General features: G+C 40.8%; 1 protein-coding gene across 1 annotated transcript in view; it reads right to left on the reverse strand.

Annotated features, from left to right (window-relative positions):
• Positions 1-18,810, reverse strand: part of MARCHF1 (membrane associated ring-CH-type finger 1) — an 83,309-nt gene extending 64,499 nt beyond the window's left edge. The window contains exon 1 of the mRNA XM_045517068.2: positions 18,277-18,810. Coding sequence (XP_045373024.1) covers positions 18,277-18,488 — 212 coding nt within the window. The 5' untranslated portion in view covers positions 18,489-18,810. The remainder of the gene's footprint in view (positions 1-18,276) is intronic.
• Positions 18,811-25,913: the final 7,103 nt, after the last annotated feature.

Consider the following 25,913-nt stretch of genomic DNA (forward strand, 5'->3'; position numbering starts at 1 on the left):
AACAGAACACTTTTTTTTCATGCACAAACTACAAAAGTCAAAAACGCAAGTACAAATGTGAAAACCTCAAGTTGCGGTAAACATGATACAAGGGCAATACACTAAAGAGGAGATGACTGTCATGACTACTTCCCAGTTTATTTTGGTTTTTCATGACTTACAGCTGATATATTATAGAACAATAATAAAAATACTGCCAAAGAGTTAAAAAAGAGAAAATTATGAATACAATTCTATATAAGAAATAAAAACAAAAAATAAACCTGTACTTTCAAGTAAAAAAAAAAAATATGCACAGTAACAAGGAAGGAAGAAGGTAAAATTCTGGGCTTACTATTCCAGGACCTCTTGACTGTTACTCTAGTGAAAACTGCTTTTTATTTGCAAATTATATTTCAATTTTCAAACAGCATCTTAGTGTGGATATTCTCTAAAGAAGTGCACGGTGAGTAAAAACTGCCAACAGTCTCAGTTTGGCTTCATACAAATAGCATTTTACTTGAATCTAATTGCAACAGCTTTAACTGTTACAGAAGATTCCATACCTATTGTATATAGCTACATGTTTACAACATACATGTATATATTTCATGCTATAGTGAATATTCACATTATATTAATGACCCACACTGATGCCGGGTTTGCTGATTTCCACACTTGATCCCTTAATGGCATTTGACAAAAAGGAGGGGAACTGATCAGTTGCAAGTGAACTGACAAGGTCTGTCTCTGTTGCTGCAGTACATCACTGTGATACTTACATTCAAAATTAATCTGCCTGCTAACTCACCCCTGGCAAAGGTATGAAGAGGCTTCAAAAGCGTTTTTCAGCCTGATTTCTTTTTTGTTTGGCAGGGGGAGTGGTAATTAGCTTGACTGACTGATGGAGGTACAGGGGATTGAACCCAGGACCTCATGCACGCTAAGCACACACTCTACTGCTGAGCTAGCCCCTCCCCTCTCTGATTTCTGCACAGAGAAGAATTTAGGCTAAGATCTCCCAAGGGATGTTGAAGGACATGGCTGTGGGATCCAGTGGGAAATTGGTATGAACGCTCTTTTAACTGGGTGGTCCCAACCCAAGTTTGTCCTTTGTCATATGAGCTCAGCATTGGGAAGGTGAGTGGGGGTGATAAGGAAGAAAAAGCCTACTCTCTCTTTTTCCTATTCTTCTAAGGTGCTTCCTAAGCAAATGTAAGATCATTGTACCTCAACTTTTTCTTTCCCTCACAAATGACATATTATATATGGATCAGGCAGAGTGATCAAAAACACATATGCCATGACTTTGATGATACATCTTTGTATTTCTTATAGAATCAATCGGTTCTTGCAATAGCACATTTCATTTAAGACTAAAATAGAAATGAAAATTAAACAAACAAAAAAACCAAGCATGATATCATTTTAAAAATCATCTTCACAAGAATGTGCAGAGCGTTACATATCATCATGGGACATTAAGCAGTTACACAAGCCAGGATTGACTTTGGGCTATTTATCAAGAAAAAATGCTGGCTGCTGGTAGTTACAGACATTTGCTTCTTTGACACTTCTATTCCCACAAACACGGAGTGTCTAGGGAGCTTTGGGTTTAGAGAAGCCCCCTTTGAAGCACTTATCTTAAAGTAGCTCGCTAGTTTCATGGCATGACCTTAACCCTGTCCTCTGCCAAGCCTAGTCAAAGAAATTGGAACATGTCTCTTGCATGCAGGTAGCCAAGGGTGCCATTCGCCACACTGAAATGCTCTCATTGCAAGGAAAGACATTTTGCTCATTCTTTATTACTAGCAAAAGCTGTGTTTCATCCAAACACTTGGTTTGCTTCTCTGTGAATCCTGTTTCTTTCTTTGCTTTGGTCACTGTGTCTACAAAAATGAAACCTATGGTAAATCTCCGTATATGCATTTTTGTGGATTTAGTAGTTTTCTACCCTTATTTTTGTGCATCCTGATTTTCTCAATTTCTTATTTGTGGGGGGTGTGTGTGTGTATGTGTAAGTGTATATATGCACACACACATGCATATTCACATGTATATCTACATATATACACACATATAAATACATGAAAATTGTGTGTCAAACAATCTAAAAAGGAAATGCAAAGTGTCAAATACAAGCATTATCATCTCCTTTATTTGGTTTGTTTCGCTGTCTCTCCTGCACAGACTTGCACTGGGCTCCTGGGTCCCTTTTTCTTACACCCTACTGCACCCCGGGCTCACCCATGGTGGTGTGAACACACTATTACAACAGTCTGTTTTCCCATCTGCAGCCTCTGCTTCAGTGGTTCCCAAATGTGAGCTTGCATCAGAGCCACACAGAGGGACAAGGACAGTTACACGAGGGGCTGCGTCCCCCTCTCAGTTTCTGATTCAATACGTCTAGGCTGAGACCCAACAGCTGGCACGTTGACCAAGTTCCCACAGGATTCTGATGCTACTGGTGCAGGGACTACACTTCGAGAACTGTGGGTTTAGTTGAGTTTTACTTCCTAGAGGGTCACGTGACTGTGAACTGCAGCTAGATGAGAAATCTGAGGTTTAACACAAGAGGAACACTGTTAAAAGCCATTGTATCTTCTATTTCCTCCAATAAAGTTGTCACGTTTGGGAACCCCTGTCCCAAGTGGCTTCGGGGGGGTGAGAGGAAATGATGTACCAGTTGCTGACCCCAGGCTTTGTTCTGTTAGAGCAGGCGGGCAGCTAGATGTGAGCAGAGAAAGGGGGACAGGGGCCAAGTGGCGGGAATTGGCAGAAGGGAGGGGCATAGGCCAAATGCAGGAAACCCTACATCATATGAGCATGAGGGGTCCCTGGGCAGAGAAGGAAAAGCAGGAACCTCTGGGCTGATAAGTGGTCACACATTTTGGGGTGACAAGTGTCCTAGAGGACAAGAAAGAAAGGAAAAGGCAGGAGTCTCCAGTGTTCGAATGTAACTTTCTGCTCATTATGCCCTCATTACAATAAAATAGCCTTGCAGATCAGAAGTACCCATCGTTCACTGACGCCATGATACTGATCCAGACTAAATAAGGACAAAAATCCCTCCTCCCCTCGGGAAGGTGGAGCTGGGACTATGACCCCAAGCCCTTCCCTCCCCAAGGAATATTCCGCCCATACATTTTTACACCCTGTGTAACCAACTTGCCAAAGAAACTCAGGGCAGCTGCTCACCTGAGTCTGCTCGCTCTTTCCTTGAGAGTGCACTATCCATCCCTTAATAAATCCTCACTTTACTTTCTTAACCTTTATGTCTTGTCTCTGAATTCTTTCTGTGATGAGACAAGTACTAATCACTTGCAACAGTTCCATTGTGTGCAGATCCTGGACATGCCACCAAGGGGGTCTCCTGCCCAGAGTGTGGTTCTTGGAACATAGATATCTTCTGGGCATCAATTTGTTCACCTGAGATTTTGAGCTGGAAGCCAGTGGCTCTCAGCCCCAGCTGCCGGTTAACACCATCTGGGATGCTTTTAAAGATGTGCCCAACCATTACACCTATCTGCTGCATCTTCTTTATCCATTCATCTACTGATGTGCACTTAGGATGCTTCTGTATCTTGGCAATTATAAACAATGTTGCTGTTAATAGCAGGGTGTATGTATCTTATTGAATTAATTCTTATTTCGTGGTTGGCTTTATTCCTTTGATAACTATGTAAGTTTAAAAAGCTAAAACTTTAAACGTTCTTAGAAACAATGAACAGTACATATATGTAAATTAAAAATATGTGCAGTATATTGTGTATATGTATTTACATGCAATACATTGTATATGTGCAGGCAAACTATAAGAATTCTACCTAATAAAACTGAAAAATGGAAAAAAAATGTGCCTGTGCTGAGACACCACTTCCAGAGGGATCTGGGTGAAGTCCTGTAACATTTTTTTTTTTTTAACTTCCCAGGCCAGCATAACTTGCAGCCCAGCTTGAGAACCACTGGGTGAGGTGAGTTCTGGTTCTTTCTAGTTCTACCTGGAAGAATTCTGAGGCTTTCAAATGCTGATGGGAAGCAGGACTCCTCCAACCATGGGACATTTTTTAACAGTGTATATAATTTCTATTTCCTTTTAGTTATTATTTTTTCTTTCTTTGTTCCCTCTTAATTTTCTCCCTTGTTACTGTCTTACAGTGCGGTGAAACACTTTAATTTACACCCTCAGAGAGCTGTGAGCTCACCTATACCAAAAAATCTCTAAAATAAAGATGGCAGAATTTGCTAAGGTGAGGCTCAGAGGGCCAAACAAGAACAAAGTGGTGCCAGTCAGGCAGAAAATAGGGAGATCTGGATGATTATTTGTTAGATAACCTTGAAGGAAAGAAGAAAGTTTTCAATATAACGAAAAGTTCTCAGTATAATGTCTAACGTGAAACCCACCTCCAGGAAGCTTCTCCAGCCCAGGAGCTCCTCTGCAGCCCCGCATAAATCTGGAAGTGAGTGAGGGGGGGCTAACAGGCTCCTGGAGCCCCCGCTGCTTCTGACCCAGGCGGGAAGGAGGTCACTGCACTGAGCTTGAGTCCGGTCAGAGTGCTGTGACCGGATGACAGCTCACCAGGGCTGCTCGAGGGGCATCTTAACTTCTGAACCAAATTAGACACTGTATCTAAATTTACTTATGTCTGAGGATGATTGTGGAAGATTTGAAATGAACGTGTTACTACTCTGCAGTGGTTAAAAGGAAGATGAGAACTCAAATATGGTAATTAGGAAAGGAGGAAATGCTGAAGTTATAAATACTCTCTCAGATATAAATCATGATTTGGTGGCAACAAGCACTGTACCCAATAGTCATCAGTTTACGTACACAGTGTTTGCCTTCTGTTTGCATTGATACATAAATATATAGGTTTAAAAAGGAGTTTGTGTGACTGCGAAAAGAGAGGATATTTTTTCTTTTTCTTTTTTTCTTTTGCATATTGCCAAACAGATATGAGTTCCTTAAAGAAAGAATATAATTTAAAATAACTGTAATCCTGAACACATATTGTTCTTAAAGTAGGAAGTAGATAAACTCTACTTAATTGATATTCCTTCGGTATTTCTGCACTTTGATATAACAGGGTAGTTAGCAAACATGGAAATTCCCAAAGAAATGATAAATGTAGCACCATGTAAACAACTTTATAATATGTAAATACTGACTTTTACCTCTGAAGCAACATCATATTTCTATCTTCTTTTGTCTGAAGTTCTCTGAGGTTGGAAAATTCCTCCTTGATTCAAATCTACTTTAAGACAGTTTTATAAGCAGATAAGTGTCTTTTTTTTTTCCTTTCGAAAAACACTCCTTGTTAAATAACTGGCCTACAGAATACACGTTCTTTCCAAAAAATCAGAGTGACTTGTTTAGCCAAAGTAGAAGGTAAAATTAATCAATCCACTTGGTTTCAGTCATGTAAGGTAATTTGCCAGTCAAGACAATCTGTATTATTGATAACACTGTCACTGCAATCCGGGAACGATTATCTCCCAAATTCAGAACAATTAGGAAAAGCCTGCTGAGAACAAGGCTGTCTCTGGAAGATAGAAAAAAAAAAAAAGATACCAAGTTCCACTTTTACTATTCTTTCAAGTTTTTTGCTTATAAGGTTTTTTTGTGTGTATATTTATTTATTTACTTATTTAATTTTTTTGTAGTTGATTTAAGACGTTGTGTTACTTTCTGGTGCACAGCATAGTGATTCAGTTTATATGTATTCTTTTTCATCCTTTTTCATTATAGCCATCACAAGATATTGAATATGGTTCCCTGTGCTATACAGTAGGACCTTCTTGTTTATCTTATTTATATTTATATATCAGTGTCTTCATTCATTGGTTTTGTTCATTCAAAATATAAATTACTGAGATAAATGCTGAAAACTGTGTGAAGTCACACCAAACATTTGTAACATAATGGAGTGTCATAAATTTTTTTTTTTGAGGAATCTCTACTCTGTAAAATAAAGTAGCATTATGTATATCTGGATTTTTGCCAAGGACAGCAACGCCTACAATTATTCATTTCAAGGAAAGAAATTAGTTCTAAAACATTGTATCAGACTAGCAATGCGTGTTTTGGAATACACGGCCCTGTTTCTCATTTTTGATCACATAAATAAAGAGAGGGCCCCATTACCTTTTCCAGCCTGCTGGCTCCAAGTAAAGAGAAAACAAGAATTGAAAGTGAGACCTTGTGACTCCACATGGAGTCACCCAGAGTAACTCATCTCTGGCGGGTCACCAGTAACGTTCACGCCTGTATTTCCTATCAGCTCAGCTCTTATTAAAATGAACAGGAAAAAGGTGATTGTTAACTCCTACAACACTCAGCAAAACAAAGGCAAGGGTATAAGGAACACAATAAATTTGGGAACTTTCTTAAGGGTCTGTTACCTCTTGGAAATGGATGCATCTCATTGCATCCATTTCAGATAACCTTTCTCACTGGAATGTTCGAGACTCTGAACAGCTTATTTTTTACTCACCAAATTGGACTTGGATCACAGAGTGTTAGTCTCATTTTTGCAGAGAAAAAGGAAAAAGTAACAGAAAGAAGTAACAGGATATGTAACAAAAGTTAAAAAAAATCTATTACTGAGTGAATATAAATCTAGGACTAACAGAAAATAGAAGGACATGGGCTATTAAATATTAGAAAGAATGCTTTCACAGTTAGGGACTCTCAAAGGAAGGAGGCTCCCAGGAAATAAAATGTCCAAGGAGGAGATAGTGTCACCGAGCAGGACCCCGTGGGGTCTTTCTGGGATGGAAGAATCCTCTGCTGTAGCTCCTCTCTGAAGCACCCAGATAACTATACGTTTTGCACACTTCCTGAGTTGTTTTACAGATGCTAAATCCCCACCAAATGGAAAATATTAACTACTTGATGACCATGAGCACGTAGCCCCCCAGACCTGCTGGTGCCTAAGGATTGGTGACATTAACCTCTGTGACACTTCCCTGTTACCTCACCATCAACCAATCAGAGAATTGCACACGAGCTGATCACATACCCTGGGAACCCTCCCTCTCATCTGGCCTTTAAAAATGCTTTGCTGAAACCCATCAGGGAGTTTGGGTGTTTTGAGCACCAGCTGCCCTGACTCCTTGCTTGGCATCTTCAATAAAGGCTGAACCATCACCACAACCTGGTGTCCGTAGACTGCGCCCTGGAGAGGGGACCCAAGTTTGGTTCAGTAACAAGAGATGATAAATGTGCTAAGATTCAAGGGTCCTCAAAGAGCAGACTGGAAAGTGATCTGGTTGGTTCCTGAATCCACTCTTTCCAATGACCATCATAATTGCCTGAAAGGAGACGGTCAAGAGAAGTATGTTTTCTTCTCTAAATAATCAGAGAGAAAAACTACTCACTGAAATGTTATTTTGCTTCAAAAATCTTATTTGTAAAGCACACTTGCCCTAGTTTTTAAGCTTCAAGTTTAACTGGGGATCCGTGGGGATGAACACATAAAACTGTGCTAGGTGTGTCAACTGGCTGCCACTCCCTCAGGCTGGCGTCCAGGTGCCTACTTTGGTTGGTTGGTGGTGTCTGCATTTCAAGGATGAGCTGCAGGGATAAACTGCACTTCCTGCTGCTGCCACATAAACTCAGTAACAAGCCTCAGCAGCACTTTCGATAAGCCTTTTTCTCTTGCTATTCTTAGCGTTGCCAGCCTTAGAAAAAATATACAGGAAGCCCAGTGAAATCTGAATTGCAGATAAACAACAAATACTTTTTAAAGTGCGAGTGTGTCCCAGTGAGAAGCTAGTTGCTGTTTATCTGAAATTCACATTTCCCTGGATGGTTGACCCTGCCACACCCCCTTACTCTCCAAGGCCATCAAAAGGAAGCTTTTCTAATCTGAAGATCTACATTTGTTCACATCTACCATCTCCTCTTTCGCTTCCTATTTTCTGCAACAGGACAGATCCTTCTATTTTGGGCTTTGGGTCCTTTCCTTTCCTACCTTCTCTGTGGGGCCTCAAATAAGCAGTCCTCTCAGTCTTCTGCATCTTCAGCCTCTTTCTCTCTCTGAGCTCAAGAGTTCTCTAGATTAGAAACACAAACAGGCCCCTGACTTCCCCTCTCCCTCCACCTGGTCCAGTCTCTCCTTCCTTCACACGCTCCTGGGTTTCCACCTGCTCCTTCTCCTAGGGCCACTAAATGGTGCTGTTCCACAGGGTCTCCACGCCCTCCGCTTCTCAGTCTACAGTTTTCTGTGGGAGATCTGACAATCACCACCTATGGGCTCAAGACTTCCTGATCTTCATCTAAAGTCACCATGTCTCTTCTGAACTCCGGACCTGTATATGTCTCTTTGATATCTCTGTTTACTTAATTTTTTAAAACTTTTTTTAAAATTAAAGTATAGTCTGTTTACAATCTTATTTTAGTTTCTGGTGTACAGCATAGTGATTCAGTTATATATATATATATATACACATATATACATTCTTTTTCATTGTAGGTGACTGTAAGAAATTGACTATAGTCCCCTGTGCTATACAGTAGGACCTTGCCCTTTATCTGTTTTATATAAAGTAGTGTGTATCTGCTCTCTTTGGATGTTTATCTTGTGCCTCAAACTTGTCCTGTCTTAAACTGAACTCCTTTTTAAAAAAAAATTTTTAATGGTGGTACTGGGGATTGAACCCAGGACCTCATGCATGCTAAACACACGCTCCACCACTGAGCTATACGTCCCACCCCCCTACCCCCAAACTCCTCCTTTTATATCTGCCTCTCAAGCAGTATGTTCTCTCAAAAGTAGTTCTCTCTAGCAGTATTAGAATCTACTCAGTTTTCTGAATCAGAAACTTGAGACCAGTTCCATACGTATGTTATCATCAAGTCCTATTTGATTTACTCTCAAAATACTTTAACAATCCACCTACATCTTTTATTCTCATGGCCACCATCACCTTCTCCCTGGAACACCTGTCTGGCTGTCTCATCGGGTTCCTTTGACTTCAGTCTTGCCCTTCTTATCTGTTCTCCAAAAGCAGCTTGAGTGTTCTTCCAAAACACAGGGTCATTCTTTTCCTTAAGAGTCTACAGGAATTTCCCCTTGTCATTCAAACACCATCCAAAGCCCTGACTTGGTGGATGAAGACCCCGTGGTGGGCTCCCACCCCATCCTCCTGCTCTCTGCGGGCAGCACTGAAATCCTTTTCTCCTAAATCTCCCTCATCTCTGTGTGATCATTTGTGTCATATACTTTTCCTAGAACAGGATATCTCCTCTCTATGCTTCACTTACTCTTCCTTCTCCTTTGGATTGCTCCTTAATTATTTGTTCCTCAAGGAAACCTGCATTCTGCTACCAGATGCTGTATGTTCCTTTAGCATCACTGATAAACGGATTTTTTTTTTTTACATTTATCTGTGTGATTATTTGTCTTACTAATTGGAATATAAGTTCATTAGGGATGACACCATTACTGAATTTTCCATTGTATTTCTGGCTTCTAGAATCTTATTTTGATACAGAATGAATTCCCAAGAAATAGTTTGCTCAGTATGTGAATGAATGAGTACTTGGGTTTACAGATAGATGACATGGATAAAAAAGATCTATTTTAAGCACAATTTTCTTAGGAGCTCAGGCCTGGGATTCAAAAATTATCTAAATCATACATGCACCCTAATGTTCACATGAGCACTATTTACAATAGCCAAGATACAAAAACAACCTTAATTTCCATCAATGGATAAAGAAGCTGTGGTATATTTATACAATGGAATACTACTTATCCATAATAAAGAATGAAATAATGCCATTTGCAGCAACACAGATGGACCTGGAGAATGTCATTCCAAGAGAAGTAAGCCAGAAAGAGAAATTCCATGATATTACTTATGTGTAGAATCTTTGAAAAAAAAAAAAGGCACAATGAGCTTATTTATAAAACATAAATAGTCTCAAAGACATAGAAAACAAACTTATGTTTACCAGGGTGGAAAGGGGGTGGGAAGGGCTAAATCAGGAGTTTGAGATTTGCAGATACAAACTACTATATATAAAATAGATATACAACAAGTTTCATCTGTGTAGCATAGGGAACTATATTCAATATCTTATAGTAACCTATAATGAAAAAGAATATGAAAAGGAATCTATGTATGTATATGTATGACTGAAACATGATGCTGTACATCAGAAGCTGACACAACATTGTAAACTGACTATACCTCAATTAAAAAAAACAAAATTACCTAAATCAATCTGATAAACTCTATTGCTTTGGCAAAAAACATGACCCTGTTGCTCTTGAAAAGTAGTCTTCTGCTATGAACATCTGGAGTTTTAGAAATTTTGTCTCTCCACTTTCCCACACCCAGATTAAAGTTACTTCAAGAATTAAACAAGTCAACATAGGCACTGTTTTAATCATTTTTCATCCAATGTTCCTCAAAATTTTTTTCCTAAATGAAAAATGTGAGAATATGTATAGTGAAGACTGTTGCAGAATAATACAAAGTATTACCTTCAAACTCATCATCCAACCCAAAGTAGAACTAGAACATCACCAGGAGTTATTTACTTTTTAGGCTCTTCTTCTTCTAACGAAACTATCGATAGAATTCAATATATCTTATTTATGTTACCCTGCGTCACCCAATCTCCATTATAGTCCCCAAGGCTTTTGCACATCTCCTCTCAGTATTCACTGATTATGAAGCCATTCCAAAAGTTCTGTCAGAGCAATTGCTGAATTCCAAAATTACTCTGAGAACCGTGTAAGGCACAAAACAGGTGTGAGAGATAATTCTTACCTTCCAGGAGCTGATTGTGTAGAGAAAAGAGATCTAACACATATGAAACCCCTGGAGGATGACTGAATACTCAACCAATGATATTGACTAGAGAGGTTAATGAAAATTCCAAGAAGGAGACGGTTACCCTTGGACCGGAAGAGCTTGGGAAAGCTTTATGGAAGAGGATAAACAATGAGGGAACATATTTAAATATGGGCATTTGGAGAGAAGAGAAATCCACTTAGGAAGGGAAGAAGTGTATTTGGTAGTAGTTGAGTACTACTGTTTGTTTGTTTTTTTTCTGATTGATTGATTGATTGATTTCTGCTAATAATTTTTTCCCCACTTCTTCTGGTACTGGTGCTGTTCTTTTTTGGTGTTGAAATGCCCTTTCCCCAATTCATCAGGTTCTGAAGGGACTGCCAATAGCCACATTTTAAATACAACCTTTCCGCCCAAGGACTTGATCCACGTGTAACGCCCCCTACCCCTGGTGACGGTGGTTAGCCCCAGGATGTGACATGAGGCAGGCTAATTCTATTCCTTCTTTAGGGTTTCATATGTAACTGCTTGAAGAGAACATTTCCCTTTTCTGTAAAGTCACTGCTGGTAACATGTAAGCCCGAAGCTGTCTCTGTCTCCACTGTTTCTTCCTTTTGCTGTCTGGAGGAAGTTGGTCTTCAGCTGGGGTAAATAAGAACCACACAGAGGAGGAGGAGAGAGAGAGACATGTATGGCTTAAGTCTCTGGAGACCCGAGGCCAACTGTGACCCGGGTTTTCTATCTCTGTGGCTGACACCTCCCTCTCTTGCTTAAGCTCATTTAAAGTGGTTTCAGTCAATTTCAGCGTAGAAGAGACCTGAGGGTGGATGTGGGGAGAGAACAGAAGTGGAGAGAAGAGGATGCTGGTAACAAGAAGGAAGACCTCAATCAAAGCAGCATCTAGAGGAAGAAGTGACGGGACTTGGTTGGAGATCAGATATATCTGATGCAGAAGAAAACTTGTCAAAAACTGGAAATTCAGGGGCTTTGTGAACTCACAGGCGGAAGTCGGGGTAGCTGGGATGAGGAAGTGGGTTTGAAGGGAAACAATAGTCAAATCGTGACATCTGAGTTCCTGGTAAGGCTGGGACTTGGTCGGTCTATGGTTTTAGTGGGAGGACCTGCCCAATGCTGGCAGGGCAGCGTGAAATGCCAGGAAAGAGATCTGATCATGCTTTGTGTCAGCACTTAGGAAAATGTGACAGAAAACTGTAATTATGCTCCCCAAACTCAGCCTTTCCCACTCAAAGCTCAGGGGGACTTTGTAGCACAGAACAGTGGTTCCCAAAATGTGGTCTCTGGATGAGTAAGCTCTGCATCACCTGGGAACATGTTAGAAATGCAGCTCGTGGACCCACCCCCAGAGGGAGGGAGTCAGAAATTCTGGGAGTGGGTGCAGTGACCTGTGTCTGAACAGGCCCTGGAGCAGATGCTGAAATCCACCAAGCATTGGGAACTGGAGAGTTTCCTTTACACGTGGTTCCAAGGAGGGGAGGTCACCCTCCACCGAGTGCCAGGATTTCACACAGGAAGAATGACTCCCTCCGGAAAAATTCATTTTCCCCAAGTCAATTCATTCAAACACTGTATGCTGAGTATGTGCTGTCTTCCAGGTGCTGTCCCAGGTACTTTGTGGGAACAGATCAGTGAACAAATCTGATATCATCAACCACAAAAATACCTCTAAGTTAGCAATTAAAAACGACACTGCAGATGCGAAGGGGAGCTGGGCATTGCTTAGGGAATCATGAGGGTTTCCCTGAAGAAGTGATGTTTCAATCAGGAAAGAATGACTAGGGGTTAGTCTGGTAAAGGGCAGAGCTGGGGGGGTGGGGAGAGATTCTAGGCCCTGAAAGGGACAGGCCTGGCACTTTCAGAGCACTGGAGACAGAACAGCAATGAATAGGTCATTGTTAATGATGGTATTGTAAATAATGCTGCTGTGAACACTGGGGTGCAGGGAACTTCTCAAATCGGTGTCTTTTTTTTTTTCTTTTCCTGGATATATACCCAGGAGGGGAATTGCTGGGTCACATGGTAGTTAGCTCTAGTTTTAGTTTTTTTGAGAACGTTTATAGCAGCATTATTTACAATTGCCAAGACATGGAAGCAACCCTAGTAGCCATCCACAGATGAATCAATAAAGAAGAAGTGGTATATATATGGTGTGTATACACACACACACACACACACACACACACACACACTGGAATGCTACTCAGCCATGAAAAATGAAATTGTGCCATTTGTAACAATATGAATAGACTTGGAGAGTATTATGCTAAGTGAAATAAGTCAGACAGAGAAAGACAAATACTGTCTGATACCATATGTATGTGGAATCTTAAAAACAAAACAAATGAGTAAATATAACAAATAAGAAACAGACTCACAGGTATAGAGAACAAACTAGTGGTTACCAGTGGGAAGAGGGAGGGACAAGACAGGGGTGGGGAAGTGAGAGGCACAAAATACTGGGAGCAAGAGAGACTACAAGGATGTATTGTACAACATGGGAATATAGCCAATATTTTGTAATAACTGCAAATGGAAAGTAACCTTTAAAAATTGTATAAACATTTAAACAAATGTTTTAAAAAATGACAGTGTTAAAGCCTGGGAGGCAGTTCTGATAGACAGATCATGCAGAGCCTTGTAAATCATAGTAAAGACTTTGAACTTGCCTCTGACAGCAACTAAGAGGCTACCGAAAAGTTTCAAGTGTGAGCTAATATGATCTAACTTATTTTTTTTAATGTAAATTTTCTAAAAAAAAAAAAAAAAAGGCAAAGCTTTTCCCACTCTGGAAGTGTGGGTGTGATGGCATGATGGTTTAAGTTAAATTCCAGGTCACAATGTATTTTCTCTGCGGAGACATTGATAAGGTGGGAAGGAGGGCAGAGTCTCCCTGTGGGACAAATGCCAGGAACAGAAAAGGAAGGACTCAGGAGCTGCTTCTGCTTTGCAGCTGTGGCTGAGACGGGTCCTGCCTAGGCCAGTCTGAAGCAGCAGGAGTGCCCTTCACAGGCGATCGCTGCTTCTCTGGCAGGTCACCTTCCTCCCCTACAGGGGGGCCCCTGGTGCTCAGCCTGGGGCTTTTTCCCTACATGTGATCTCACATACAGATTTCATCCACTTCCCAGGCATCACGGTCACCTCCCTGAGAACGGTACCCACCTCGACATGCCCTCCCTGGCCTTGAGAAGATTCTCGCTTTTAAGTGCCACTGCCCTGTGTCTGTATATCATGTTAATGACCATTGCAAAGATGCAGCTGTTCACTGTCGGTCTGTGTGTAGTTCAGTAATGCTGGAAAAATCTCCCAGGCCCAGCCTTGCCTGCTCTCCCAGGTTTCAGTAACGTGACTTACACTGTCTGCTGAACAGTTGACCCTGGGACGTCATGGTCACTACAAACAGCCTGCCTGTAATTGAACTCATTATGCCTTTCCCAAACAAACTGACCTCTGACCGACCTCCTCCGCCTTTGTCAGTCACATCAGCCTTCCCTGCCTTCCAAGCTCCAAGGTCTGGTGTCGTTTCTGACCCCTCCGTCTGGTGCCCTCACCAATTCCAGCACTACGATTGCTCCCGTTCACCTGGGAGTGTCATCCGAGGGGGTTGCCCGAAGGCCACCGGTTCCTCCCTTTGAGTACCCTGCAGCATCCTCACCCCCTCATCCTATGGAAGGAGGCTTCGCCACATCGCAACACCTTCTCCTAAGTCTAGGATCTTTCCCAGTATCCCTTCAGGGACGCTGTGACTGCTCTGTGTATGTGATCCTTCATCAAGCGTGCTTCGTTTAGCAAAGGCTGTTCTGCAGTATTTTTTGCAGTGGAATCTTCTTTTTTTTTCTTACAGGAATGTTAGAGAACCCCAACTTTCTGGTGGAAGATGTGCTAACAGGAACACAAGCGCCCTGATCAGCCCTCAGCCGTGGGGCAGCCTCCTTGGTACCCAGCAAGGCGGTTTGAAAACAGATGCACAGAACAGAGCTAAGCTCCCTGGAAGAATGTGCATGTGCTCTTCACCATGTCACGGAAAAAAAATTCCCGTTATTATCAATCTATGCAAACCTTCCACCCTCGTCACATGAGTTCTCACGGAAGCCTCAGGCACGCCGAGCTGTTCCCTCGTCCTTGTCTCGGCCCTGAGCTCCTGGACGCCAGCCAGGCATCTCTGCCAGACTAACTTCTCCTCTCTCAGCCCCGATCCCACCTCTTCAGTGGTTCCCGGATTGCACTGCCTCTCAGTAACTTTTCTTTCCTCAAATTCCTGCGGTATTCCTCTCTTTAAACTCACCCTGTACTATCTTGAACTTTCATCTTTTCAAGCGTACATTCGATTGCTCCCACTCGATTCTAGGCCGTTTAAGGGAAGACTCAAGTCTTTTGTCACTTTTTATCTTCAGCAGCTAGTATAATACGCTGCCTGGAGGATTTGCTTCGTGGGTATATTTGGATGATAACCCACAGCAAGAAATGGTAACTGCAGGCCCATCGATCTCACTTTCATTAATAGAAGTCTAAGTGAAATATTCCATCTTTCAAAATGTTCCTCCAGAGTAGCGCTTTTAGGAGAAACAGTCACTTCGGCTTTAATTACAGGCACTGCTTTTACCTCCAATTACCATTAACGTCTCCAACTCGTTTCTTCGACTGTCTTTCATTCAGTTATGTTGGAGTAGCTTTGGGGGAATAACAACAGATGTTTGAAAGTGGGGAGTTCTTAGTCGAGACCAGAAATAGTACAGCATTCCATCCCCCAACATTTTAGCAAAGCCACGCTTGAACCATATTCAAAAGACTACAAGAAACTAACTTGCATTAGTATAGAAGTCAAATGGGGTCACTTCTCTTTTAAGTCCCTTCACATGCTTACCTGGCCCACCCCACCTCTCCGCCCTAATCTCCACCACCCACCCTGCTCACCACACCCTGGCCACCACCCAGACGTGGGTCTGGGTTCCTGGGACCTCGGTGGCATGCTGCCTGGACCGCCTTGTCTGTTTCTCCTTGATCAATTCCTGCCAGCCTCGACCCTCAGTCAGCTTGTCATTTTCTTCCCTTTTTTTTTTTTAATCTCTTTTTTGTGTGTCTTTTTTTTTTTTTTTTTTGGATGGGGGTAGGTAATTAGGTTTATTTATTTACTTATTTATTTTAATGGAGGCCCTGGGGATTGAACCCAGGACCTCATGCATGCTATACTGAACTATACCCTCCCCCAACAGCTTGTCATTTTCTTAAGAGAATTCTTTTCTGATTTCCTACCATAGGTACCCTTTCTTCATTGTATGTTCTTCCATTCCTCCTCACCATTGTAATCGTGTATTAACTGTGAAATTGTTTTCTGTCCCTGGCCCCCATCAGACTGTAAGCTCTCAGATCTCAGAAACCATACACACCTTCAGCTGTAGTATTTTCAAACAAATCTTGAGGCCTCATGAATGCTTGAGTGAATAACTAAATGTGCATTTTATAAATGACCATCTCCTAAAACTTTCAGAGAAACAAACCATTAGAATATTATTTCCATCCAGACCTGATGGACATAGGAAGCTTTCTCTGGGTCACGTGATTCACATGCAACACACAGACTTGTTTTTATAAAAGAACTTCAACTTTCATAAAAAACAAGCCCCCCCCACCCCTCAAACCACGTATTTCGCCACCCGAACTTCACTGGCCCCCAAACAGAATCCATGCAACTGAAATGACGATGGATAATATGAAAATGTGAAAGCCTTGTTTTGTTCAAAGTGATCTCACTTGTGCATCCCAGCCTGGATAGTCACAGCAGTCTTTTAAACGTGAAGTTAATTTGGAAAATGTACACAGCTGAGTCAAAAAATGCACGCAAGCAGGCTCAAAGCCACGCCACACTCTTTGAGGACACGATGATCACCAAAGTTAATGTGGTCTCCTTCCCTGGGGGCTCCAGCAACCCCACTGATATGGCTGTGACCCGTTTCTGTGTCCTTTTAGTCTCCAATTACCCTGCTGAGTCAGACAACTGGAGAACAAATTAGCACCAACCGCAGAGATTTTTTTTCTGATACAAAAAAAAAAAAATCTGACCTTAAAACGTCCAAGTGTCTACTATCCTCTGCCAGGGTGCTAACAGTTCATCAAATGTGCACTGAAGAGTCTAAGGGTGACACTAAGCGACACTGGCTTGTCACTCCCTTGGCCAGCATAAATCCTTATGCAATTAAAAGGAGGAAGAGGGGGGAATCTAATTCTAATCTGGAACAGCTTTCAATCCCCCCTCCCAGATACCTCTGCATCCTTCTTCTCCTCCCCTTCTCTCCTTGAATCACCTTGCATCCAGTCAGACCAAGAACAGTATGAATAAACGCTATGTTGGAGGGCAGGTGACACACACACTTAACTCACAGCAGGGGGACATCTATCTGGACGGCACCACGTCTCTCTCTGCAGTGACTGACCTGCACGCTTCTAAATCCTCAGACCCGTCCTGGTGGGTGGCGGGAGGCTTCTGGGCAGGGTTATTCACCTGGGACCCAGCATCGTCCACAAACTTGCCCCCTTCTTTCGCTGCTGCTGTTTCAGGGCTGGAATCTGTCTCTGAAAACCTTTTCTTGATTGTTTCACTTTGCCCGAGACCAGGCAGGCGCTGACGACCCCGGTGGCGGGACCTGCCTTTGCTTCCCTCATGGCTTCTTAAGGGTCTCTTCATCTCAGAGGCTCCTCCCAGCAGGGAAGGACCGCATTCTTGGTACCTGGTGCCTTCTCCCCTGTGGAGACTTAAGGAGCTCTCCCCCTCCGTCAGCCGTGCTGGTGCCTGACCCTGGGATCCCACATCTCCTGGCTCAATTCCACCAGCAGCAGAGGACTCATCCAAGTTGCCACTTGGTTTGTTTCTAATTCTCCTCCTCCTTCGTGCCAGGCGGAACTTCACTTGGGCTGCTCTCTTTGCCTGGATCCAGTGACTCTCGTCTGCGGTGGTGGAGTCTGACGAATCTGTGTCGGTCTCCCTCCATCGAGGGCTGGAGATCTGGAGGTGAACATCCTTTCTCCTCCCTGTGGCTCGTTCTTCTGCACACTCGTGTCTGTCCGCCACCCTCCTCCTCCTCCTCAGCCTCCGTTTGACTGATTTCTGACCAGACTCCTTCCTAGCAGGGCCCAGCACCGTGACAGGGGTGCTTTGCTCAAAGGCCGCTTCTGACAAGTCATGTAAGACGGCAGATCTAGACAAAGCGGCGGGCGAAGGATGGGAGACGGGAGTGGAGAGGAAAGCCACGGGAAAACAGAGAGAGAGAGTGATGAAAACGAACGCATGGACCCGAAGGTGGTTCAGCAAAGATCGAATGAGGGAAACGCACTACAGGCAAAAATTACGCTGGTGTAAAACATCCCTGGACAAATGTACAGCAGAAGCAAGAACCACACACGGTCTGAATCTCCGACAAGAACACGCAACACTGGTCTAAAAAAAACACTGAACAGGGTCATCAGCTGAGCACTTACCTGCAGATGTCCTGAGTGGATGGACAGACGGACAACCGTGACTGGCTCCTGGGAGCTGTCCCTGTCGTTGGGCTGCTGGCCTGGAGAAACAAGTTAGATAATTTGGCATCTTGGTTAAGGTAATACATGGTCGAGATCTTGCTTTTTTTCCACATGTTTAAAAAGTTACAACAAACGCGACTGTCGGTCATGTTGCTTGTAAGGCAGCTCATCGAATGTAGGAAGTCAGAGGGCTCGTTTTGCAAAAGTAAAACTTGTTTGAGGAACTTGGACCAGCTGAGAGGCTGTGCCGCTTGGCTGTTGCTTCATTTGTGAGAGAGGAAGATGATTCCACAAGTTTCTATTCTATTTACTGTAAACTTTTGAGTGGAATGGCTCAACTTGCCTTGGAGACAAATGGGTGACACTTGAATATCCTATGATAGAAAGGACTTAATGGCTATTTTTGTGACAAAGATGATGATATTCTGGGAGGCCTGAATAATCAAGTAGCCATTAGGTGGCTGGAAACTGCCTGGAGTTACATGAAGTCACCTTAAGGCCCCATGAGATGACATATCTTTAAAATGTTGTGTTGTTCAAAAGCCTACAGTTGTCATTATTATTATTATTTCACCATTGAATCTAATAAAATCTACCCGTCACAACATTATTGAACTTCTGTATCTTTTAACCTCATGACCATGTTGAGCCTGAGAAAAAAGAGAGCCTGAACTTATGGAGATGGTTGGCACAGATTTAAGCACATTTTATGAAACTCCCACCTTTGAAACACAGCATTTTTGTCACTGTTTTGACTTCTCTACCTGTTGCATTTAGCACAGACGTTGATGACAAATCAAAAGCTAGACTGAATTAAGAGTTTACTGTGTGCCAATCACTGTGCTGCGTGGTTTATCTACTGTCTCTTTAATTCTCACAATCTCACAAGTGGGAAATAATAATAATAAGCAGCTTTGAGTGATTATTATGTGCCACTGTTCTAAGTAATTTTCACATGTTCATTCATTAACGCTCACAAGAAACACATGTGGCAAATACTAGGCTTATTTCCATGTTACAGATGGGAAACTGGGAACTGGTGCTGCTCCTTACTAGTGGGTAATAGAGCAGAGCTTTAGGTGAGAAATCCTGCTTTTCCATCTGTTTTCATACCTCCCTAGCAAGGTACCCACCCCCACCCCTTTACACAGCAAAAATTGAGGGAGTACCAGGCCCAGACTGAGGCCAGTCTAACTGCACAGATAAAACTTCTACCAAGAAAATAACAGAAAAAGTGAAAAGATTCACCCCAAATGTCAAAGTAGTTCTAAAAATCCTCATATTAAAGATACATGCATCACTGGGATATTGTGCTGTATACCAGAAATCAACACACTGTAACTGACTATACTTCAACTAAGAAAAATGTTGAAAAAAGATTTATACACAGAAATCAAAAGCAAGAAAAAAAACTGCAAAACCCACATACATGTGGAGGCCAAACAATATGCTACTAAACAACCAATGGCTCCCTAAAGAAATTAAAGAAGAAATAAAAAATACCTGAAAATGAAAACACAATGATCCAAATTTTGTAGGACTCAGCAAAAGCATTTCTACAAGGTAAGTTTATAGCAATAAAAGCTCACCTCGGGAAACAAGAAAAATCTCAAACAACCTTATTCTTATACCTAAAAGAACTAGAAAAAGAAGAATAAACAAAACCCAAATTTAGTAGAAGGAAAGATATAAAGATCAGAGAAGAAATAAATGAAATGCAGAATAAAAAAAAATAGAAAAGATCAATGAAACGAAGAGCTGGTTCTTCAAAAAGATAAAGAAAATTGATAAACTTTTAGCCACACTCATCAAGAACAAAAAAGAGAGGGTCCAAATCAATAAAATCAGAAATGAAAAAGAAGTTACAAGCAGCAGCACAGAAATACGAAAGATCGTAAGAGACTACGACAAGCAACTATACCGCAATAAAATGGACAGCCTAGAAGAAATGGTCAAATCCTTAGAAGTGCAGAATCTTCCCAGACTTAATCAGGAAGAAACAGAAAATATGAACAGACTAATTACCAGTGATGAAATTGAATCAGTAATAAAAAAAAACAAACTTCCCAACAAAGAAAAGTCTAGAACCAGAGGGCTTCACAGGTGAACTCTACCAAACATTTAGAGAAGAGTTGAAACTATTTCAAAAAGTTGCTGAGGAAGGAGTGCTTCTGAACTCATTCTGAGGCCACCGTCACCCTGATACCAAAACAAGAGAAATATATCACAAAAAAAGAATATTACAGGACAAAATCACTATTGAATATAGATGCAAAAACTTTAAAAAAAATTAGCAAATCAAATCCAACAATACATTAAAAGTATCATACACCATGATCAAGTGGGATTTATCCCAGAGATGCAAGGATTTTTCAATATTGGCAAATAAATAAATGTGATACACCACATTAACAAACTGAAGAATAAAAACCATTCAATCACCTCAATAGATACAGAAAAGGCTTTTGACAAAATCCAACATCCATTCATGACAAAAACTCTCCAGTAAGTGGGCATAGATGGAACATACCTCAACATAATAAAGGCATATATGATAAACCCACAGCTAACATCATATTCAACGATGAAAAGCTGAAAGCATTTCCTCCAAGATCAGGAACAAGACAAGGATGCCCATTCTTGCCACTTTTATTCAACATAGTTTTGGAAATCCTAGCCACAGCAATTAGATAAGAAAAAGAAATAAAAGGAGTACAAATTGGAAAAGAAGTAAAACTGTCACTGTTTGCAGATGACATGATACTTACACACAGAAAATCCTAAAGAGGCTACCAGAAAACTGCTAAAGCTCATCAATGAATTCAGTAAAGTTTCAGGATCCAGAATTAAAATACAGAAATCTGTTGCATTTCTATACTAACAACAAAGTATCAGAGAGAGAAATTAAGGGAACAATCCAATTTACCATCACATCAAAAAGAATAAAATACCTGATTGGAAGAATCAATATTGTTGAAATGGACATATTACCCAAGGCAATCGACAGATTCAGTGCAATTCCTGTCACAATATCAAGGGTATTTTTCACAGAAACTGGAACAAATAATTTTAAAATTTGTATGGGAACACAAAAGACTCCAAATAGTCAAAACAATCTTGAGTGAGAAGAATGGAGCTGGAGGAATCATGGTGCCTGACTTCAGACTATACTCCAAAGCTACAGTAATCAAAACAGTATGGTATTGGCACAAACACAGACAAGTAGATCAGTGGAACAGGGTAGAAAGCCCAGAAATAAACCCATGCACTTATGGCAATTAATCTACAACAAAGGAGGCAGGAATATACAACAGAGAAAAGACAGCCTCTTCAATCAGTGGTGCTGGGAAAACTGGACAGCTACATGTAAAAGAATGAAATTAGAACATTTCCTCACACCATATACAAATATAAACTCAAAATGAATTGAAAACCAAAATGTAAGACAGAAACCATCAAACTCCTAGAGGAGAACATAGGCAGGACACTCTTTGACATAAATTGTAGCAATATTTTGGGGGATCCATCTCCTAAAGCAAAGAAAATAAAAGCAAAAATAAACAAATGGTGCTGCAACATGGATGGACTTGGAGATCATGATTCTAAGAGAAGTAAGCCAGAAAGAGAAAGAAAAATACCATATGATATCACTTCTATATGGAATCTAAAAGAAAGACACAAATGAACTTATTTACTAAACAGAAACAGACTCACAGACATAGAAAACAAACTTAAGGTTACTGGGGTGGGGGAGGGGAAGAGCATGGGAAAGGATAAATTGGGAGTTTGAGATTTGCAGATACTAACTACTATATATAAAATAGATAAACAACAAGTTTCTTCTGTATATCACAAGGAACTATATTCAATATCTTGTAGTAACTTACGACAAAGAACATAAAAACGAATAATATATGTATATGCATGACTGAAACTTTATGCTGTACACCAGAAATCTATACAACATTATAAACTGACTATACTTGAATTGAAAAAAAGAGTAAATCAAAAAGAAACAAGTGGGACCTAATTAAACTTAAAAGCTTTTGCACAGCAAAGGAAACCATGGACAAAATGAAAAGACAACTTTTTGAATGTAAGAAAATATTTGCAAATGATATGACTGATAAGGGGATAATATCCAATATATATACAAATCAACATCAAAAAAAAAACCCCAAACCCAACCTGACTAAAACAATGGGCAGAAGAACTGAATAGACATTTTTCCAAGGAGGACATGCAGATGGCCAACAGGCACATGAAAAGAGGCACAACATTGCTAATCATCAGGGAAATGCAAATTAAAACTATAGTGAGATAAAACCTCACACCTGTCAGAATGGCCATCATCAAAAAAACACAAACGGCAAGTGTTGGCAAGGATGTGAAGAGGGAACCCTTGTGCACTGTTAGTGGGAATGTAAATTGGTCCAGCTACTGTGGAAAACAATACGGAAGTTTCTTAAAACACTAAAATGACCCAGTAATTCCATTCCTAGGCAAATATCTGGAAAAAAAAACAAAAAACACTACTTGGAAAAGATATATGCATTCCAGTGTTCACAATAGCATTATTTACAATTGAGAAGATATGGGAGCAACCTAAGTGTTCATCAATGGATGAATGGACAAAGAAGATGTGTGTACACAAATACTACTACTAGAATACTACTCAGCCATAAAAAAGAATGAAATTTTGCCATTTGCAACAATGAATGGACTTGGAGGGTACTGAGCTTAGTGAAACAGAGAAAGACAAATACTGTCTGATATCACTTATATGTGGGCTCTGAAAAATAAAAAAAACTAGTGAATATAACAAAAAAAAAACAGACTCACAGATATAGAAAACAAACTAGTGGTTACCAGTGGGGAGAGGGAAGGGGGGAGGGAGAAGATAGGGGTAAGAGATTAAGAGATACAAACTACTATGTATGAAATAAATAAGCTACAAGGATATACAGCACAACACAGGGAATATAACCAATCTTTTATAATAACTATAAATGGGTATAACCTTTAAAGGTTGTGAATCACTATGTTTTACGCCTGAAACATATAATACTGTATATATCAAATATACTTCAATTTTAAAAAACTGAAAGAAAACAATATACACAGAAGATTGTGGGATTCAGAGGAAAAGAAACTAATTCTAACTCAAGAGGTCAGAAAACCTTCAAGCGGAAGTCAGAAGGCTGCATAATACTCCCACTCACCCCCACCCAAGTCACCCAAGATGTCAACATCCTAATCCCTGGAATTTGTGAGTATGTGTCCTGATAAACAAAAGGGGCTTTGCAGATGTGATTATGTTAAGGATCTGGAGACAGGGGAGATGATCCCGCATTATCTTGGTTGGTGGGCCCAGTGTACGTCATCAAGGGGGTTCTTCTAAGAGGGAGGCAGCAGAATTACAGTCGGAGAGAGAAGAGGCACAGATGGGAGCAGAGGTCAGAGAGGAGGGGAGATGCTATGCTTCTGCCTTTGTGTATATATATATATATATTTTTTTTTTTAATTGAAGTACAGTCAGTTACAATGTGTCAACTTCTGGTGTAAGGCACAACGTCCCAGTCATATATATACATACATATATTTGTTTTCATATTTTCAAATTAAAGGTTATTATAAGATATTGAACATAGTTCCCTGTGCTGTACAAAAGAAACTTTTTAAAAATCTATTTTTATATATGGTGGCTAACATTTGTAAATTTCAAACTCCGAAATTTATCCCCTCCCACTTCCTTTTCCCGGTAACCATGCTTGTTTACTAAGTCTGCTAGTCTGCTTCTGCTTTGTAGATGAGTTCATAGTGTCCCTTTTTTTTTAGATTCTACATATGAATGATATCATATTTTTTTTTTCTCTTTCTGGCTTACTTCCCTTAGGATGATGATCTCTAGGTCCACCCATGTTGCTACAAATGGCATTACTTTATTATTTTTTATGGCTGAGTAGTATTCCGTTGTATATATACACCACATCTTCTTTACCCAGTCATCTGTCGATGGACATTTAGGTTGTTTCCATGTCTTGGCTATTGTATATAGTGCTGCTATGAACATTGGGGTGCATGTATCTTTTTGAATGAGAGTTCTCTCTGGATATATGCCCAGGAGTGGGATTGCTGAATCACATGGTAAGTCTATTTTTAGTCTTTTGAGGAATCTCCATACTGTTTCCCATAATGGCTGCACCATACTGCATTCCCACCAGCAGTGTAAGAGGGTTCCCTTTTCTCCACACCCTCTCCAGCTTCTCCCTTTGAAGAGGGAGGGTGAGGACCCGAGCCAAGGAATGCAGGTTGCCTGTAGGAGCTGGAAAAGACCAGAAAACAAGCTCCCCTCGAGCCTCCAGGAGGCACACGGTCCTGCTGACATGTGATCTGTAGCCCAGCGAGACCCACGTTTGACTTCTGACCTCTAGAACTGGAAGATGATACATTTGCATTGTTTCATGGCAACACGATCGTGGCAATTTGTTGAAGCAGTCATAGGAAACTAATATATGACAGAACTCTTCAGTGAGTCTCAAAAGGAAAGGAGGAGTTACTAAAGCAGAAATTAAAAATATTCTAGGCAGAGGAAGCAGTGTGCCGAGAGCGAAGGCTGGCGTCTTTAACGTGCTCCAACAGGGTGATCTGCAACTGTGTCCTTGTGACTTTTAATTTTCTTGGTCTTTTCTATCAATCCATGAATGCTGTGTCTTTTTAAAGTCTTTGAACATCATCTTTGGACACCAGTCCAATGTTCAGTGATCTCTTGAGTATTTGTATTAGAACTCACTTGTTTCAAGTCTTCTAACCTAGATTAACTTCCTATATGGACCCATTGAACAGCATAGCTGGTTTTTGTAAAATACAAGCATTTCTGTACTCTAAGCCGTAAGCAGTAAGTTTTGTTGGATTGTGTATGGTTTATTCCACTGAGGTTAGTAGAAAGCTCTATATACAGCAGGCATTGAGTAAAGGCCACAATGTGATGTTTGCTACCCATTCTCTTTTTTTTTTTCGTAATTTTTAATTGAAGTGTAGTCAACTTACAATGTTAGTTTCAGATGTACAGCAAAGTGATTCAGTTATACACATATATTTCAGATTCTTTTCCATTAAAACTCATTATGAGAAACTGAATCTAGTTCCCTGTGCTATACAGTAGGTCCTTGTTGTTTATCTATTTTATATACAGTAGTGTGTATCTATTTTAAAAAGGCAATGCAGCCCCAAAGTAACCTCCCATCATTGATGATGTGACTACGAGGGTGAACGACGAGCATCATCGTGGGTGTCCATGGCTACGTGATGGTGTGTTAAAGCCAATTCTATGAAGCCGCACAGGCAAAGATGCTGAAACAGACATCATCTCAATAAACAAATTTTATAACCTCACAGGTCTGGGCAAATGCTTGTTCTGCAATAGGAAAGTGATTTATCAATGAATAATGGCACAGAACATTAAAAATGAGGCACCTTTTCCTCTGGAGAGATTTTTGATCCACTGTGACCCTGAATCAAACAGTGTTTAGGTCTATAATCTGGAAGTATTTTGAAGGGAACTGAAATCATTCCTTGTTGAGCCTCGAGTCTTC

This window comes from Camelus bactrianus, chromosome 2, assembly GCF_048773025.1.
Source record: "Camelus bactrianus isolate YW-2024 breed Bactrian camel chromosome 2, ASM4877302v1, whole genome shotgun sequence".
Classification (NCBI taxonomy): domain Eukaryota; kingdom Metazoa; phylum Chordata; class Mammalia; order Artiodactyla; family Camelidae; genus Camelus; species Camelus bactrianus.